The sequence below is a fragment of the Peromyscus eremicus genome, chromosome 23 (genome assembly GCF_949786415.1).
Source record: "Peromyscus eremicus chromosome 23, PerEre_H2_v1, whole genome shotgun sequence".
NCBI lineage: Eukaryota > Metazoa > Chordata > Mammalia > Rodentia > Cricetidae > Peromyscus > Peromyscus eremicus.
This window is the reverse complement of record NC_081438.1, coordinates 37,754,883-37,774,092: the sequence shown is the minus strand read 5'-3', so window position 1 is coordinate 37,774,092 and position 19,210 is coordinate 37,754,883. Positions and strand designations below refer to the sequence as shown.

General features: G+C 46.4%; 1 protein-coding gene across 1 annotated transcript in view; it reads left to right on the top strand.

The window, feature by feature from the left end:
- Positions 1 to 19,210, top strand: part of Flt1 (fms related receptor tyrosine kinase 1) — a 146,636-nt gene that overhangs the window by 38,220 nt on the left and 89,206 nt on the right. Inside the window, exon 10 of the mRNA XM_059248977.1 lies at positions 12,309 to 12,423. Within this exon, the coding sequence (XP_059104960.1) occupies positions 12,309 to 12,423 (115 nt within the window). The remainder of the gene's footprint in view (positions 1 to 12,308; positions 12,424 to 19,210) is intronic.

Below are 19,210 nucleotides of genomic sequence, written 5' to 3'. Positions count from 1 at the left end.
TGCTTATTAGACATATGTGTGTACCTGCAGAATATCTATTACGTACTATTGTGGAACTAGAGACCAAGCCATCAAGGAAATGGGTTCTATTCTTGGCACCGCCCCTGACCTCTGTGGGACCCTGGCCAGTTAGTTAATCTGAGCAACTTCCCCTCTATAAATGGCAGTTCCTGGCTTCCCCTCTCCTCTCATTCCCAGGAATGGAGGAGCTCAATTAAAAAAAAAAAGTCACTTTAAATAACACGTTCACTGTAGTCGGAAGTTTTTCTGTGTCTTGCCAGGTCCCGCAGCCACTCAGACCCAAGTAAACACACAGAGGCTTATATTATTTACAAACTGTATAGTCTATGGCAGGCCTCTTGCTAGCTAGCTCTTATATCTTAAATTAACCCTATTAAATTAATCTATGTATTGCCACATGTTCTGTGGCTTTACCTGCTTCCCATTACATTGCTCCTTGGGCGACTGGCTCACATCTCTTCCCGTCTTCCTTTCTTCTTCCTGTCTGTCTGCTTGTATTTCCTGCCTGCCTCTCAGCTGCTTTGCCATAGGCCGATATAGCTTTATTTATCCACCAATCAGAGCAACACATATTCACAGCATACAGAAAGACATCCCACAGCAGTTCACCTTTCAAAAAAAAAACCCATGAAATAACATCCCAGCTGATGTGCGTGGACAGTGCTTTCTTGTGGCTTATAAATGACTAATTACCTTGACCAGGAACTGAAGATCAATGACAGATGAACAGCATTTTAACTGATGAAAGAAGGATGCTTATGTAGGTAATATTCTGCCAAATAGAATTGTCTCTGTGATTTTAACACAAATAATTACCAAGTAAGAAAGGAAAAGGTGGGGCTGGTGATGCCCAATGGTAGAGCACTTGCCTAGTGTATATGAAGCCTCAAATTTTATATATATATATATATATATATATATATATATATATATATATATATATATAGAGAGAGAGAGAGAGAGAGAGAGAGAGAGAGAGAAAGTGCAGCCATCCCCCACCATCAATGTCAACCTTCATCCTCACTTCTGCTAGCCTGGACCATCTCTGGCAGCCACGGTTCAGCAGAGGCATCACCACTGTCCGTCTGACTCGAAAATTTTCCCTGCTTTGTTTGTTCTTTTTCCCATGAGCCCCCTCGGGATGGAAAAGACAGCACTAGAGTCTCAACTTGTGGAAGGCTGTGGCGGTAGAACCATCTTTATGACTTTCTTAGCTCTACGGGTGGGTTTTCCAAGAAAAACTCAATTGACCTGTGATGGACCCTAAAATCACTGTTTCTGAAACTCTCAAGTAGGTCACATACAGAGTCTAAATTAATTACGTATTTTAGAAGACAAGTAGAAAACAATAGTCCCTGCCACTCAATGACACTTTGACCTCCCATTTCTGAACCACGTCATAGAGGGGTTTGTGGGTGCACACACAGAGCAAGCTCACTGGTTCAGGACTGAGTGTGGTTTGCCCTTTGCTCCTCGGGAGGAGGGGTGGCCTAGAGAATCCAGGAACGATGAGCCTCTGAGAAGGACCATCCTAATTGCTTCTCTCTATTGTTTACATTTGCGAATCGGCAAGCAAAGCAAGCCGGGATCATTAGGGCTGTGTCAGGGATAGGTCATTCTGGAGAATCCTAGTTTGGGCATCAGGATGCAGAATGAACAAGACACAAACAAAACAATTGTCACTGGTAGTTAATTAGAAGTGTCCTCGAGGACCCAGCTGAATGGACGGCTGGCAAGAACGTCTGTTGTTTTTCTGCTGCACCATTTTAGGTCTTCTATTCGGCTTTCTTTCTTCGGGAGAGTTTTCGTAATTAAATTGAAAGAGTGCGTGTGTCCCACAGGCAAAATGTAGGTCAGATGTGTGAGGGAAGCAGTCATTTAAGAAAGCTGCATCCTGACAAATACGATCACTTCCCTCCCGTTTTAGTATCTACCATAGTCTTCTTAAAGAATCTGAAACTTTAACCCCAGTGTCTGACATACACTCTTTGCCCCGTGTGTCTAGTTATGCAGGCTCGAATCAGACACTCTGTGGGGAATTTTAACCGGCCACAAACAAAACGTAGAGCCCAGTTTAGGACTTAAGAAGACCAGTTGCCCAGAGCAGGGTGTGGAGAGCAAACTAAACCGAGTAAGACTGTCCATCTCGTATGGGAAACTTCTCACTAGCCGGGAGCGAATGTTCACTTCCTAATGAGACATTTCTTGCATTCTCTGGGATAATTGTGGGACGAGGAAGCACATACTGCCCAACGTGAATGTCCAGACAACGGCCCTTGTTAATATTTCCTACACAGTCCTGAGAACAGAAGCGCTACTTTATCTTCCAGACAAATATCCCTTCCACTTGCCTATGCTTTATAACATTTCTCTTTTCCCATCTTCATACTACTGCAGTGAACCCGACAAGTAATTGTTTCTAATGAATTAACTGTCTCCTATAATTGCTATCAAACATTTCATTATGTGTTTTAAATTAAGCCAGAAGGCTGTGTCCTAGGAAGTCTTTGCTGGATGGGTTTTATTGTGGTCTTTTCAGCAGGGGTCGATATAGTTTCCCAGGATTCATGGTAGCAAAAGACAGTGCCATACAATTTAAGAAAGTGCCTGAAGAGCATGGACAGAGCCTTTCAGGTTATCCTTGGCCATATAGCGAGAATTTTAAATATGGAGTGAACACTTTCATTGTGAATCTGGAGACTGATAATCTGACTCAAGATCCTTAGCTGCTGGATGACAGACTGGACCGTATATCTGTGCTTGGATGAGAATGCTTTAGCTCTGTAGCCATTGACCTGCTGGATTTGTTTGTTGAAATACAGACTTTAGTAGGCAGTTTTAATGTAACTCAGGGCCACTTCAGCACAAAAACAGAACCTGGTGCATGGACATGGGAGGCAGGGGAGGATGTGGACTGTAGCCTCAGTGGTACCCAACAATGCACACCTACCCCAGCCCTTGCCTTTTACACTCCTTATAGAAGGCCCTTAAGGCAGTGCTCTACTGAGTTGTAGTAGGTTTGATTGGCAGGTCCCTCTGGCATCAAAAGCTCTCTCCATCTCTTTTATGTGCATCCTCTCTAGTCCACAGAGCCATTCTCTGTGGGAGTTATGATTTCTCTTTTTTTGCCATAACAAGCCTGAAGCTCATAGTGTTTCTCGGGTATTTTCAGATTATAGAATAAGAGGAAAAGCATGTGAGCAGCAGGTCTGAATGAAATGAAGCTCAGGGAAATAGTGAGGTGAGGAGTTAATGAACCCATTTCTTGTCTCCTTTTCCCTCATGACCGTGACCCTCTGTGGCTTTCTCACTGTGCAGTGGCCATCAATCTCTGACAGAAAAGCTCCATCCTCTCATTTACTGTTCAGGATGAATGTTCTGGGCTAGGACTGAGCAAGCCCTCAGCCCCCCGCAGGCCACGTCCCTGTTTCCACTTCATTATTATTTCCTCCCCAGGACTGCATTAGGTCTCCATGGCCTGTGTCTCTTATCAGGCTGAAGGAAATGGGTCCGTGGTAGGTGGCCCTGGTATAGCCGTTTAGAGGCGTGGCCATGCCAAAGGTGGAAGCTAGGCCCTGAACATGATGAGTAAGCCTTGGAATTTCAGATGGAAAGAGACAGTGATGGGGCAGGTGTGACTGAGGTCTAGTTAAAGAGGGCACACCTGAAAATTAATCTGTCTGGCTCCGGGGAAAAATAAAAGGGGTGCCATAAGAAAGGCAAGCTTTTCTACAACCTGAGAGTTTGGGAGTGGAGCTGTCAATCACTCTACCTCACTCCCCTGGCCAGTGCCTGGGAAGTTCTGCTGTCTGTTGACCAGAAGTCCCCCTTGTCACTTCCTCCAGATGGCCTTTTACAGACTAATTACTAGTGTTCGTATCGAGCATGTGACATGGGTACCAAACCCCTGAAAAGGCCTTTCGTGTCTGTGAACCAAGACTGAACTTGCATGGGTGAACATTAGCCCCCATCTGAGGCTGTCAATGGTCCCTTTTCCTGGCCCCATCTCTGGGAGTGATGCCAAATGGTTACCTGCCTCTGCCTTCTTGATGGTCTGCCTTTCGGAGTGTGGAAAAGCCCTTGGCCAAAGAGAACAGTAAAATGATAGAGTTGATTTCAGGCTAAAGCATCAGCAATAGCTTCTAGAAAACATTAGGCTTAGAATTCCATTTTAATGGTCTTTATGGATACCAGTATGCAAGCCCTTACCAAGAGGGTGTGGCAAACCTAATGTGTGGTATACTCATATTACCTCATCTAATTATCACAGCACCTCTGGAGGGTGGGGGAAGAGATCTTATCATCACTAGTTTTTAACTCAGGTCCAGAGTTCAAGGACCTTATTCGGAAACAGTCCTGATGATATGCCAGAAGGAGATGCCAATGAGTGGTGTCCAGCACGTCAAGATAAGGCAGTTGAAAGCAGTTTGCATGTCTCTTCCAGCATGGGTTTCTCTAAATCCGTGGTATCTAAATCAGGTTGTGGTATCAAGAGCTCCTTGTTCAAGGTTTTAGGATGCAGAAAGGCAACATGGCCCTCAGCTTAAGGACATATGTCCTGCAGCCTAAGATCTGGCTCTGCCACCCACTGCCATCTCCCAGCTGTGGGATTCTCTCTGAGTCTGGGTTTCCTCATTATGCAATGGAGTCAGCGCTGACCTCAGGAGGTTGCGGAGGGTTAGGAGGGATGATGTGTTTGTTACACTCAGCCCTGTGGCTGACATGCTGAATATGAGGAGCTTCTTTGGTGGAAGTTGCCTAGATCGTTTAGGGTACCCTTTAGGCGGCTCTGGGGTGGTTCACTGCAACCACCCACCCACCTCCAACAGGTGTCAAACACACTAGGAACCTGTGTGGACTGATCATCAACCGTCTCGTAAGATGATCCCTGCCGTTTGGCAAATGTTCTCCTAAGAAGCACAGGACCAGAAATGACGTGCAGCCTCAGTTACTTAGGAGTTTAGAGGGTTACAGCAGCGTCTGCTGTATCCAGTTCTTCCTCGGCTACGGAATGCTCCCTGACCCTGGTCCTGTGTAGCCCTCGGCAGCTCTCGGCTCCCGGCGTTTTGCTTGTGTGTTCTGTGATATGTTCTGCTATTTTTCCGTAAATTTGACTTGTCTCTTTGATGGACACAGCCACCCTTCAATAAAAGAAGGAAGCAAAAGCTGTGTGCTTCTGTCAAGAGACTGGAAGGGGAATGTGCATGAGAAAAAAAAAAAAGTAATTTGAATTAAAATGGAGGCTGGAGAAGAGGACCAGCGGTCCATTTCCTGCCTTTCGTTAGACCTGAAGATGCCTCTTCCACACATCAGCATCCCTGTCTGCATTGACACTGACCAGGAATATCACTTTGTCAGGCACTGACCTCCAAGTTGACTTTATCCAGGTCCCCATCAGATCCTGTCGTCACTAATATTTGTCACTGTGAGTGGACGGTCACTGATGGTGTGACATAGTGATTAGTTTGAGAGGTGGGTTGAGGTCATTTGATGGTCACTAACGGCCCTCTTTTCAGCACATTTGAGGTCAGTGACCTACGGCAGTTTAGCGCCTGATGAGTGTAGGCTCACCTCCAGATAGGCCATCCTGCTGGGACTCAGTCTCCTTACTGGGCAGCTCGCTGAGCCTAGGTGGACGCTCTGGACAGTGGGTTACAATGTCTCTGCTCCTACTTGGCTCTCAGTGCAACCAGATGACAAGTGACGTTCCCAGTCTGCTTCCTGTGCGCCGGGCATGAGGCTAAGTCTGCTGTCTAAATGAACTCACTCAGTAGCACTGTGATGCTTACTGATGTCGAGGGGATCGTCTCTGAATTCTTTCTGTTTGCTTTTTAATACCCCTAACAAAACTATGAGCCATGGTAGCATGGGGTTGATTTGCTGCCGTTTGCAAGAACACATCCGTTGCCACTGAATCAGAGGTGGCTCAGATGAAGAACTCCGTGAGAGCAAGAGAGAAGGAATAAACGTTTGCAAGACTGAGAGCTCGGGAGATGAAAACCAGGCCGAGACCCGAGAAAAGGGGCTTTTCTCTGGCTCTCTGGGCACAGCAGGTAGACTCCTCAGCCATGTTTCTGTCACAGTGAGGGTTTCGGGACTGGCTGTTCTAACACCTCTCCATGTTGGCCAATGACAGAAGACCAAGCAGAATTTGTTACAATTTTTGTCCTCTGTGACCCAAAGGCAAAATTTTGAAATCACTTAGGAAAGCCAAAGGATCAACGGTCCTTAACGGTTTTTCTGTGGCCATCATTCCCGTGGTCAGACTTCTGCTGCCTGGGGGAATGAGCTAAAAGACCACCTTACACCCCACCCCCTGGCACAACCATGACTCTGTGCCCTACTGTGTAGCACGTAAGCTGTCTTCCTTTCTGCAAGAACAAACCACAATGATAGTCTGACATGTTCTTCACTGAGCCACGTCCTTCCTGAGTGTGTTAAAGGATATTATTGGGAACCACTCCTGACATTTCCTTCAAGATCTCTTTATTAAAATCACCCTTCCTCGGCTGGCCAAACAGTCTTGCACTAAGAGGAAAAATGAGTGAACAAAATAAGTGTTTTCACTGAGGTCCCTATCTGGGTGTAACGCTTTTGGCCTCCCGGTCCACCCAGATGTTGGGCTGAGGAGCCCTGATCCTGGTGTAGACTCGGGAAGACCCTGGAAATGGGGGATGGGAGTTGTCAGAGCTCACACTGTAAGCTGGGTGCAGAGGCCAGCATGAGGACAGGCCTGAGTGTGAATGGACCACAGGGCCTCTAGAGCAGGAAGCCGGGCAAGCCAAGGCACTCACGGAAAAGCTCTTATCTAAACAGGGGTGGCCCAGGACTCTGGATCCCCTCCACCATTGTCCAAGGAGCTGACCCAAAGCTTACCTACAGTCCCCCGAACGCTCTTCACGGCCCCACCCCCTCATTGAGACAAGAAGTAATTTTCAGTATGGCCTCTAAGGCGTCACAAGGTCTCTCAATAAAGTCCCCTTGGCCTGACCCCATGACCACCCTGAAGGCCCAGGCTCTCTTCCTGAGCCAAGGGAGCAGGAACCATTTTGTCTAAACACACCTCCAACCCCACGCCTCCTCTGCCAGCATCCTCTCCGCAGAGCGCTTCATTTGTTTTGAGAGACCGTGAGGAGGGGGAAGAGCACTGGCAGAGTCTATCAGTCTGTTGCTTCAGGCTCGCTATCACCGGTGTTTTGACACAACACCCACGGTAGCAGTGAGATGTTTACATCAGACCCTCCTGCAGGACGGAGGCCGCAATGGCGACCTCAGCCAGCCCGGCCCTCGGGCGTGCCGCCTGGCTGCCCTCCATGCCCTTTTTCTTTTCCTTTCTGGCTTTTGTTTTGTTTTGTTTTAAAGACATCTTGCAGCTTCGGTTTTCTCTTTGTTGCTTCGCTGTCCTTTGGTTTCCTAACTTGAAATGAGTCTGGTTTTGTACAGTCTGACCATGGTTAGCACGAGCCATGAAATCTCATTAAAATCAAACAGATGAGCGCAGTCCATGCCCATCCTCATAGTTCACTGTCCGGAGCAGAATCCAAGGAAGAAGGAGAATATTTGATTTGGGGGCTTTGAAGAACTTTCTAGAACTTGCTTTTTCTTCCTTGATTAAGTTTTAGATACGTATTTAATACACTTGGGCAGTGATTCAGGTTTAATATAGGCATTCGGTAGGTATTGGGGTACTCAGCTCTGCTCCCTCTATCCCTACTCTGGGGGTACTCAGGTCAGCACTGCCCCCTCGATCTTTACCCTGGTGTACTCAGCTCAGCCCTGCCCCCTCTGCTCCTGCCACAGGGTACTTAGCTCAGCACTGCCCCCTCTATCTTTACCCTGGTGTACTCAGCTCAGCCCTGCCCCCTCTGCTCCTGCCACAGGGTACTTAGCTCAGCACTGCCCCCTCTATCTTTACCCTGGTGTACTCAGCTCAGCACTGCCCCCTCTATCTTTACCCTGGTGTACTTAGCTCAGCACTGCCCCCTCTATCTTTACCCTGGTGTACTCAGCTCAGCACTGCCCCCTCTATCTTTACCCTGGTGTACTCAGCTCAGCACTGCCCCCTCTGCTCCTGCCACAGGGGTGCTCTTTAAAGTGCTGGAGTCGCATTAAACTGGGTGGACTCGTGTCCGCTCCTCTCAGCCCTGAGACGGTCACCCAACTTCTCGAATGAGAGGACCGCTTCTTCAGTGGCTAAAGCCCATGCAGCTCTCCGCCTTCAGACTCCGGCAGACACACCAATCCACCCTCCAAAGAAAGGCAAGACTAGACCCAAGTTGTAGATGGGAGGAAAGATGGGAGGCCTGAGGAAATTTGAAACTCAAAGTTGTTCAGAAGCAGCATAAGAGACAATGTGCAGGTGCTCCGGGGTGCACACTCTGCACCATCCTTGTGAGTGTTAGAGTCACGGGAATGGACTTGGCTTCAGGAGCTGTAGAATTTGTCAGCTCAGTGAGCAATAAATATATAAGATGAAACTGGAGCCGGGTGTAGCACACGCCTTTAATCCCAGCACTCGGGAGGCAGAGCCAGGCTGATCTCTGTGAGTTCAAGGCCAGCCTGGTCTACAGAGAGAGATCCAGGACAGGCACCAAAACTACACAGAGAAACCCTGTCTCGAAAAACCAAAAAAAAAGAAGAGGCTAGCCATGTCATGGAGGCGGGGGGCAGGGGATACCTTCAAAAAAGGCAAAACTTCCCAACGTCATAATGGTATTAATAAAGAGCTGAAGTCATTCTTGATACACACAGAGAAGCATTGGGGGGCTGAGAAGATGGCTCAGCCGGTAAAAGGCGCTTGCCTCGCAGGCCTAACCTCCCGAGTTCAATCCCTGGAACCCATGTAAAAGCGGAAGGAGAGGACGGACTCTGTATAGCTCTCCTCCGCCCTCCATATGTGCTCGGTGGCCTGCGCACTTGAGCAAACTCAAACATACAATACTTAATAAATAAGCAAATGCACAAGTAAATAAATAGATGAATAAATAAGCTTAATTTTTTTTTTTTTGGAAGAGCCCTAGAGTACAGTGACTTCTTGGTACATGATGAGAATCTGTGGGTGTCGCAGTACACGAGGTGGAAGGGTTAAGTGTGACTTTCGGAAATGTGCCCGAAGGGAACACAAGGCTCTGTTGGCTGCAGTACAGTCGGGATGGGAGCTTTGCCTTGCGTTGCTGGTCTCTGTTGGCCCAACCTGCCTCCTGTTTGGGGTTATAAGAGAGCCAGGAGGGAACAGGGCAAACCCATCCCCACAAAGAAACCGGTCTGAAACACCAAGGTCTCTGTCATCTGCAGAGGAGGGCAGCAGTCCCCACTGTGTGTCAAGGGAATGGCTTTGGAGCTAGGAACTTAGAGCAGCCCCACTTGGAGGCAGACAGACTGGCATGTAGGGCCCAGCTCCGTTATGTCGGTCCCTAATTGGCTGCCTTCTTTTAATTTATTTATACCGGTCTCTGATCCTAACGAAGTTGTGCAACCCCAGAGCAGCGGACAGAGGTGACACGAACCCATACTTGCCCCCAGAATTATTTTCCTTTCGTTGGTTATAAATACCTCCGCCCCATTGTGCTTGACACGCTGTATGCAAATAGAGGCGGGAGTCCTGATGCTCATTAGGAAAAGACAGGGGCTTGGAGTACTGCAGAGGACAGAGCGAAGCCGGGGACGGTGGCCTTGTCCAGAATAGTGCATGGGAGCTTTCTTATCTCTCTGTGGCAGGAGCTGCCGGGGGCTTCCTGTGGGAAGCCGGGGGCAAGCTCTGCTTTCCTCTTCTTGTTCGGCTTCCGCCTCCCTCAAGACTGTTCCCAGCACCGTGGTTATCTTTGTATCTTCAAACATGGCACAATCTACTTCCTCAAGAGCTTGATGTATTCTTAAGACTTAGGCAAGTGCCCCTCCCCCCAGTCTCTTTTCAAGTGTGAGAGGCAGGTCCTCAATGACATGCTATTTTTATGGTTCAGTGACAAAGAGGGAGAAATAATAGCCCCTAAATTAGAAAAGAGGCACAGGACCTGTCCTTTTCCATTCGGAGGACCGGGCAGGCAAGTGGAGTCTACAGTTTCCCCAGGAGGGCTTGAGCCCGGGCAGATGCCGGTAGAGGCAAGGATGGCGGTGGGGAAAGGGATCGGAGGCCCGTGGTCCCAGGTGAGCTGAGCCGACTCTCCCCTGGGAAACGACCGGGCTTCCTTTACTCAAACATATTTCTTTGCATTTCATGAAGATGAAGTGTAACAAATTTTAAGATCTTTGAGGAAGCCTCTCCTCATCTTTTCCAATGCTTTTGGGGCGCAAAAGAAGGTACTCGAAGCCTTCTCTTGCAGTCAGGAGAGAACCTGAGTGAGGGCGCATGAGCAAGAACAAGCCAGAGTGGATACACACTGCGCATGCTCCTGTGTGCCCCCGAGGCTGTGGCAAGGGTGGGCAGTCACTCACTGGTCGCGATACCAGTGCTGCAGCCTAAAAATCGGAATATTGATCATGAAAGCAAGGGAACGTGACATTTATATAATCATCTTGGAACTCTATTGTTAAAAGGTTTCTAACAGAACGGGAAAATGTGTATTTTCTCCTTGGTTCTGTTTTGTTATACTAATCAGTGAGAGCAAAAATGTTCACTTCTGTTACCTGGTGATTACAAAAACCAGTTAGCAGAAACCTCATAAGTGTTCTAAGGAAGGATCAGCCCTGTTTTTTTTTTATTTTAAATCTTTATGTTTACCTATAAGGTGGTTTTGGCGGTGGTGGTGGTGGTGGTGGTGGTGGTGGTGGTGGTGGTAATAGGAACTGAGACATTTGGAGAGATTGTAACATATGGACCCGGCACAGACACTCAGTCCTTGAACCTAGTTATAAAAGTGGCACTGTGGTTGTACAGAAGATGTGTATATTCTTTAGAGATCCACACTGAAGCATGTATGTCCAACTATGAAAACTGGGCAGGGGCATGGTTCAGTGGTCAAACATTCATGTAGCCTGAGGCCAGGGTTCCATCCTTAGGAACACACACACACACACACACACACACACACACACACACACACACAGAGGCAAATAAATAGCATAACCATATCTTTATGTAGTGGTGGGATAGGCTGGGGACTCAGGAGCAAGTGAGTCCAGAACAGGAGACTATTCCGGGTCATGTAAGGGAAGGGGGAGAGCCTAAGCCCACAGACATTAACCTGGAGAACTTCCCAGAGCAAGGCCCCTGACAGATCTCCTGCCCTCTCTGGCCCTGTCTTTCTCACTTGCTGTGTTCCCACTAAGTCATCACTGCTCTGGGCTGCTTAGGACCTGCCACTCACGCCTTCTAGAAACGGGTTTAAAACTCCTCCGGGTTCTTCTGCCCAAGTCCTGTTCGGATTGTGACCAGCAAGCTTTCTGCTCACCAAAAGTTCTAGACCAGCTGGTAAGAGTACAAGACAATAAAATGCTTAAGAAGGGGGAGGGGAGCTGGAGAAATTTCTCAGCAGTTAAGGGCACTGGCTGCTCTTGGACCTGGGTTCAATTCCCAACACCTATAACCATCCACAACTCCGGCTCCAGGGATCTGATGCCCTCTTCTGGCCTCCATGGGCATAGGCATGCACATGTCACACAGACCCACGCAGGCAAAGCACCCATCCACGTAAACTAAAAATAGATAAGCCTTATTTTAAAAATTAAAAGAGAGAGTCATAGACTTTAAAAATCAACACCGTTACCACTTTCCTTTGATAATTAAACGCTTGAAGCCCAAGAAGTTAAGGCCTTGCTCTGATAACACCAAACTTGGAGAGAAATTAACTAAATTAAATAAACGACTCCAAGATGTTTGTTTCCATGGATACTTACTTAGCTCGGGGGCGGGCGGGGGGGGGGATTATCTACCTCACTAAATATTACAACTTACAGCCACCCTGCATGGATAGATGTGACATGCCACCATTATCTCAGGGTCTCCATTCATTAATGTCACACCCCACCACCACCATCACCCCACACACGTTTGCATGTTACTTCTGCCCACCAGGAACTAACTAAAACCCAGGCATTAACTATCCTAACATGTATTTTCTTTACTATTTAGATCAGGAAAGATGTATGATAGCACACTGTCAGAGCGTCTCCCCACTAGGTAGATACGGCTGCTATTTTTAGTTCCTAAATATGAGGAGAGAGCTTCAGACAAAGACTCTCTTAAAGTCTGTGGCCTTCTCCCTGAGGACTTTTCCTGCCTCTGTCTCGCTTGTTGTGGCTCACTGTTCTGTGCTGAAGGCAGCGCGGTGATGACTTCCTCTTTTTTACAGGTATGACTTGTGTTCCGAGAGTGAAGAGTCCTTCATCCTGGATCCTGACAGCAACATAGGAAACAGAATTGAGAGCATCACTCAGCGCATGATGGTCATAGAAGGAACCAATAAGGTACCGTTTGTATGGAGCGAGTGTGGGGGATAGTCTTGAAACACGCTCTCGGCTCCTGGTTCTGAGTTTATTAGACCCAGAAGTAATTCAAAAGTTCAAAATTCAGGGAGAATGAGAATCTCTTAGGTGTGTCTTCATGAAACCATACATTAAGATTATCAAGTTGCGACACTTCCCTGACTGAATTCTTCAGACTCCTGAGCCTCCCTTCTATCTTTCCCCATGCATATGTCCATGCTTGTGTGTGTGTGTCATGTGTGTGCAGCACCCTCAGGGCCCAGATGAGGGTGTCAGACTTCCCTGAAGCCAGAGGTACAGGTTGTGAGCGTCCTCTCTCATCTTCCCATATGAGTGCTGGGAACGGGAATTGAACTTGGGTCCTGTGCATGAACAGTACATGTCCTTAACCACAGAGCCATCCCTCCAGTTCATTCTTCATGAACACTAGGCTTGTGGTGCACACCACAAGCATGCAGTGCCCTTGGAGGCCAGAGGAGGGCGCTGGATTCCCAGAAACTAGAATTACTGATGGTTGTGAGCCGCTGTGTAGGTGCTAGGAACCGAACTTGAGTCCTCTGCAAGAACAACTAGACATTTGAGCCTCTATCAGTCTTTGGGGTGGGACCTGGAGTCCACACAAGTGCTGGGATTAATACCACGCACTACCAGGTGATTCTAGCCTACAACGGTGCCTGGGTCCTGCTGGTGTACAGAAAGTGGAATTCTAGGAAATAAAAACTAGTACAAGGCTTCAACCCAAAATTCAACATTTCTGTCTCATAAAATATCATCTGTCCTTGTGTCCCCGCCAGGTGAAGTCTAGGCTGAGGGTGCAAACACACACCATCTGTCAAGGTTCCCCAAACTAACTGGTCTGGTGTGTATTTCCCCTTCCACTCTTGTACAATCCGCTTCCTCCTTTCCCATCTGAGCCTGGGAAAGAGCTGGCACCCTGTGAATCAGAAGGCCCAGTGGGCATGTGAATCAGGAAGCTTTCCCCCTTTGAAGTAGGGAAGGATGTGCTTAGAAAGCAGCTATTGGTGGGCATGAGGCTAGCAATGCTCTGAAAAATAAATCAATTAGCTCCTTGCCAACATCTATTTATACATGCTTGTCTTGATCTGAAGTAGAGATTGTTCTATAAATCCCACTGTCTATTCAAGTAGGGTTATACTTAAAATATCCATTTATTCTGCTGTGTCCTTGAATTAGAGAATGAAATGCAGATATAACATTCTCTATGTAGGATTCAAAAACAATAAATAAACTCTGCATTCTTCTTTTCTCTTGTAAAGACTTATTTGTTTTTATTTTATGTGTATTCGGGTTTTGCCTGCATGTGTGTATGTGCACCACAAGCATGCAGTGCCCTTGGAGGCCAGAGGAGGGCGCTGGATTCCCAGAAACTAGAGTTACTGATGGTTGTGAGCCACTGTGTAGGTGCTAGGAACCGAAATTGAGTCCTCTGCAAGAACAAGTGCTCTTTACCACTGAACCATGGCTCCAGCTGCCCCCATCTCCCATTTCTCTCTCCTCTCTCTCTCTCTCTCTCTCTCTCTCTCTCTCTCTCTCTCTCTCTCTCTCTCTCTCTCTCTAAGACAGGGTCTTACTCTAACCCTAGCTGACTTGAAACAAACTCACAGAGCTTGTCTCTGCCTCCTGAGTTCTGGGATTAACAGTGTGCACCCCCACAGGCAGCCCTGCATTTTTTTAGTCTCTAAACCTTTCTGAAGATGCTAATGTCAGCATCCTCTTTTGGCAAGCCAGAGTGGTTTTCCCCGTTTTAAACTTGGACAGCCCAAAGCCACACAGCATAAAAGGGTAAAAAAATTCAAACCAAAGCCTCTTGATTCAAAACTCTGTACTCTCGTGGCAACTAAGCCAAAACAATTAACAAGTCCATTTGTGTGACACTACCAACTTGCTAAGGATTTGGGGGATGTTTTTTTTTTGACACAGAGTAGTTGGGGTAGTTTATAGCCTGCCCTCCAGCAGCATCTAGCCATTGGTGAAAGACTTTAATGACCAAGTTATATGAGAGGGAATTCTGTAAACTTGCTTGTTTGGTTTGGGTAGAAATTGTTCACGAACACTAGAGAGCAAATTAGTGCTGTCACAAAATCCTAGCAGATTTCTCAGGTGACATCACTGATGTCCGTTGATTTGTCACTTCTTCCTGGCCACACCGGCAAACTTAGAAAGAGAACTTATGAGCATGGTTTCTGTGGGATTTCTAGTTTATTTACTCACCGCAAAAATATATAATGAGCAATAAAACTGAATGGGGTAACACTGGTTGAGATTCCTGATGGGTATGAACTCATGTAGTTACCTGACTCCATCTATAACGCCTGCTAGTAAAAATTCTGGTGAGAGCAAAGTAGACTCTTGGCTGAGATTAAAAAAAAAAAAAGTCTACCCCAATTTTCCACTCAGGCTGGAAATAAATGCATTGTCTTGTAGTTGTGTAGTTAAGCTAAAGATTTCCGATACGAACTTCTGTGCACAGTTGGCATTTATACCGCCTGGCCCGCATTCAGGAGGCACAGGGTCAGAGTCAGATTCCTCCTCCTTCCATCTGGATAGCCAAAGGCAAAGATGTCCACATCTCTCAACTCCTCCAAAGAAATGGAGTTAGCAGTGTTTATCCTCCCTAGCTTCCTGTGGTAAGGATGAAGTGACCTGGGGAGGAAGCCCTCTACACACAGGACTTCAGCAACATGACTACCACACACACGCTGCAATGTAATCCCCCAAAGGCCGCAGTCACATAGAGTGAAGGATGTCTATTCAAGAGCGTTGGTATTGTAAAACTTCAATGGTCTTCATAAAGGAAGTGGAAATAAACAGAGTACAGATCCTTCAGGCAGTTGCTGATACCATTATGCTGGAAATAGTTGATTTCATGTTCTGGGTTTAGGAGAACTTACTGCTTTTAGTTTTAGCATTAATTAATATATGTTTGTGTTGGGGGAAGAAAAAGCTATCCTTCATTTGACAGTTACAAGCATGGTTTTGCTGTTTCTAAATTGCTTGCAGTGTTCTTGTTTTGTTTGTTTGGTTGGTTGGTTTTGTTGTTGTTTTTGAGACAGGGTTTCTCTGTGTAACAGCACTGGCTGTCCTAGAACTCACTTTTAGACCAACTTGGCCTTGAGCTCACATAGACCCATCTACCTCTGCCTCCAGAGTGCTGGGATTAAAAAGGCATGCAATGTTCTTTGCAATTTAGACCTTTTGCTGCTTTGGTACATCTTGAAGTACACTAAAGTCCCACAACAATTGCTCATTCACAGTCACACCACAGCTTTGCCCAGCAATGCTCCTCTGTGGATTGGTGTGGGTGGGGGAGCTTTCACACGGGAACCCTGGGTAGTTTCAGGAGATTTTGGGTTTGTTGTTGTTGTTGTTGTTTAGGTCAGTGAAGGGCAAAGAGGGAAATAAAATTCCAAAATTCAATTTCCTTGTTGGCAATCTTTGGCCCACATTTGTAAGTGGCTAAAAGCAAGTGTTGAATTCTCATGTTGCTCAAATGAGTTGCCAAGTCTGGAGGTTTGTGGATCTAAAATCAGAAGTGGACAGAACCCTGTGTTGATTTTGTAAGGCTGGAGAATGGGGACAGTCTGGCTGTAATAGTGACATTGCTGTGGACTTGTGTGAGGGGACAGAAGGAAGTGTCTAAATATCCTGAGACAAACCCATGGTATATACAGTCATACTAACCGCAGAACTATGGCTTGTGGTCCAGTTCCCACACAGCCCCTGGTTCTGTTTTCCCATCACATGGTTCTAGCATGCACTCTAGGTTCATTTCAGCTCTTTATACACCTCTGCTTCTATTTCTACTTAAAATACTTCAAAGAAAGCTGTGTTAGAAACATCTTCAGATTAAAATCACCATTCCATAAATAGATTTTTTAAAAACCCTTGTTGTGGAATATTTGTTTACACTGTGAAGATGTGTCTTTGCCAAGGCGCCTTCTGATTGATTTAATAAAGAGCTGAATGGCCAATAGCTAGGCAGGAAGAGGTTAGGCGGGACTTCCAGGGACAGAAAGGACTCTGGGAAGAAGAAAGGCAGAGACTCGAAGAGATCGGAACAAGCAGGAAGAGAGGTAACAGCCATGAGTCACATGGCAGCACATAGATGAACAGAAATGGGTTAATCTGAGTTATAAGAGCTAGTTAGAAACAAGCCTAAGCTATAGGCTGAGCTTTTGTAATTAAAAGAAGTCTTTGTGTCATTATTTGGGAGCTGGGGGGTGGACAGAGAAAGACTGGTTACAAACCCTTGTTCTAGAAATTAGGCTGAATCTAAGAGGCTCAAGCAACATTGTAACATTACTAAGGCTTCACAAACTGGAAGGAATGTGAAGAAATACAAGCTTACAGTTTTTGGGGGGCTTTTTTGTCTTTTTGTTTTTTGAGACAGGGTTTCTCTATGTATTCCTGGCTGTCCTGGAACTTGTTTTGTAGACCAGGCTGGCCTCGAACTCAGAGATCTGCTTGCCTCTGCATCCCGAGTACTAGGATTAAAGACATGCACCACTATGTCCAGCTTCTGGTGACAGTTTTGATGAGTATCCCTGGGTCATAGAAAAGGACCCCGTACCAAGCACAAATCCTTTAAGAATACAGAGTTATGCTGGGCTAGAAACCTTATTGAAAAGTTGTCAGTCCCAAACTAGCTCACCAACAGAGGGTTTTTATCTCTTTTAATGCTCTGTAGAAGGCCCCTGTGGACTTTTAGTCACTGTGAAGGAGTTGTTACCTCTGACTGAGTCAAGTGTGTGGATCCCCTCATCATAGGCTAGCCTAGTGCTCTGCTTTCATGGCTGGTCCCGTTCTCTTCCGTTTGTTTTCATTTGTGGAGAATGAGAACTAATTCTGGAATGAATATGTCTTGAGATGTCCTTCTAGTGTGCCCTAGAAAGTAAATGATTACAACTCTAAATTCCTGTTGCATCTCAAATCTTCGGCACTTCCCCTTCTAAAGTACAAAGGGGATAATTTGGTGTTCTGTTCTGCTTTTCTCTTTTCCCCGGTGGTTGTGAGCATCAATCAAGCTGGTCCCTTTAACACAAGGGACTCATGCAGCCTCACTTACTGTCTCAGGAGAAGCTGTCTTCTAGTCCAGCCAAAGAATGCTGAACACAGTCACACTTAAGCTCCTACCCCTGACCTGACCTGGCGTATAGTCGGCAAATAGCTTTCATGGGGTTATGTAGTATTTGAGACAGGGTCTCACTGTGTAGCCCTGGCTGGCCTGCCTCAACACGTAGACCAGGCTAGCCTCCAACCCACAGAGATTCACTTGCCTCTGCCTCCTGTCACTGGTTAGTTAGTTTTATAACTTTAAAACGTATTTGCTAGAAAAAAGAGTATTCTAGAAGCGAAGTGACTTTTAGTAAAGTTGATCATAAGTCTTACATTTCACTTTATCGTAAAAAGTTTTTTTCTCCAGTTAGAACCTTCTCATTCACCAATCATTTCAAATCATACACTTAAAAATAAGTTTTTGATTTGTGTGAAATTCTATCCCAGAAGGAAAGCAGCATTTAGCTCCTGTCACCGATGGCTGTGGATTAAAGGGGCTACTTTCAAGGAAAATCCATTTCAAATGGTTTCAAAGACCCTTGTCGACAGCTTTTGTTACTCCGTGTTATGAGTTTGGGTGGGTGAGGGATCATCGATTAGAGGGTGGGTTCTGGAGTTCTACACATCAGGCCAGCTCTTCCCAGGCCTGTCTGTGGTCTCTGGTGTCTTGGGGTTCTTCATTTAGCCCCTAGAGGCCTTGATTGCCTTATTTGCTAACAGAGTGGTGTCCCCATCTCATAGGGCTAAAATTAAATGAGACAATGCTGTCCAGTACGTACCCATGGCAACATGAAGACCCCATGTTACAAAGAAATAATAAACACTCCTGCCAACATCATTTCAACTTTAACAGAAACCATGGTGAGGTTCAGTTTTGGAGGATGCCTGCCTGTGTATAAGGTGCCTTGTTTTGGAAGGCATCATTCAGGCAAAGAAAAAGAATATCTGAACTATATTTGTTTCTCCATGATACACTGTATGACATGGATTCATATCATCCCTGGGCATCTCAGCTTTATTCTCTGATTACACAAGTCTGATGTATCCATCTAAAATGGTTGCAACCAATTCCAGACAATCTGGGCAGGTTTGTTTGTTTGTTTGTTTGACTTTATGTGTATGAGTGTTTTGAGCATACATATGTCTATACACCATGTGCATGCCTGGTACCCATGGAGGCCAGAAGAGGGCATCAGATCCCCTGGACCTGAAGTTACAGACCATTTTGAGCCACCATGTGGGTGCTGAGAATCAAACCCTGATCCTCTGCAAGAACAAGTGCTCACACCACTGAGCCATCCCTCCAGCTACACTGTGTGCAGCTCTTAAACGTGGCAAGCACACACATGAAGGTTGACTTCCCCTTGCCACAAAACCTACCTCCTCGGTTGCTCTGAACTCAGCAAAATCAAAGCCATTTTAACAACAGCACAAATGGGACTTACGGAGGCAGGTAGCGACTGTCTGAAATGTCAGAGAGTCTCGGGCCAGCAGAAATGGGCTTCTGCTTACTTACTGAACAACAGTAAATCCAAGAATTTAAATAAGTCTACGTGGGTCTTTAGGATTAACAGTCAGAGCTCACTTCATAAGAAAGTTGGGCTTCTACTAGCAGCAAGAGAGGAAGGTCTCTCAGTTCAGCCACTCGGTTCTGATCATCCTGTGAAGAGCTTGGACATGCCAGAGCCCAGAC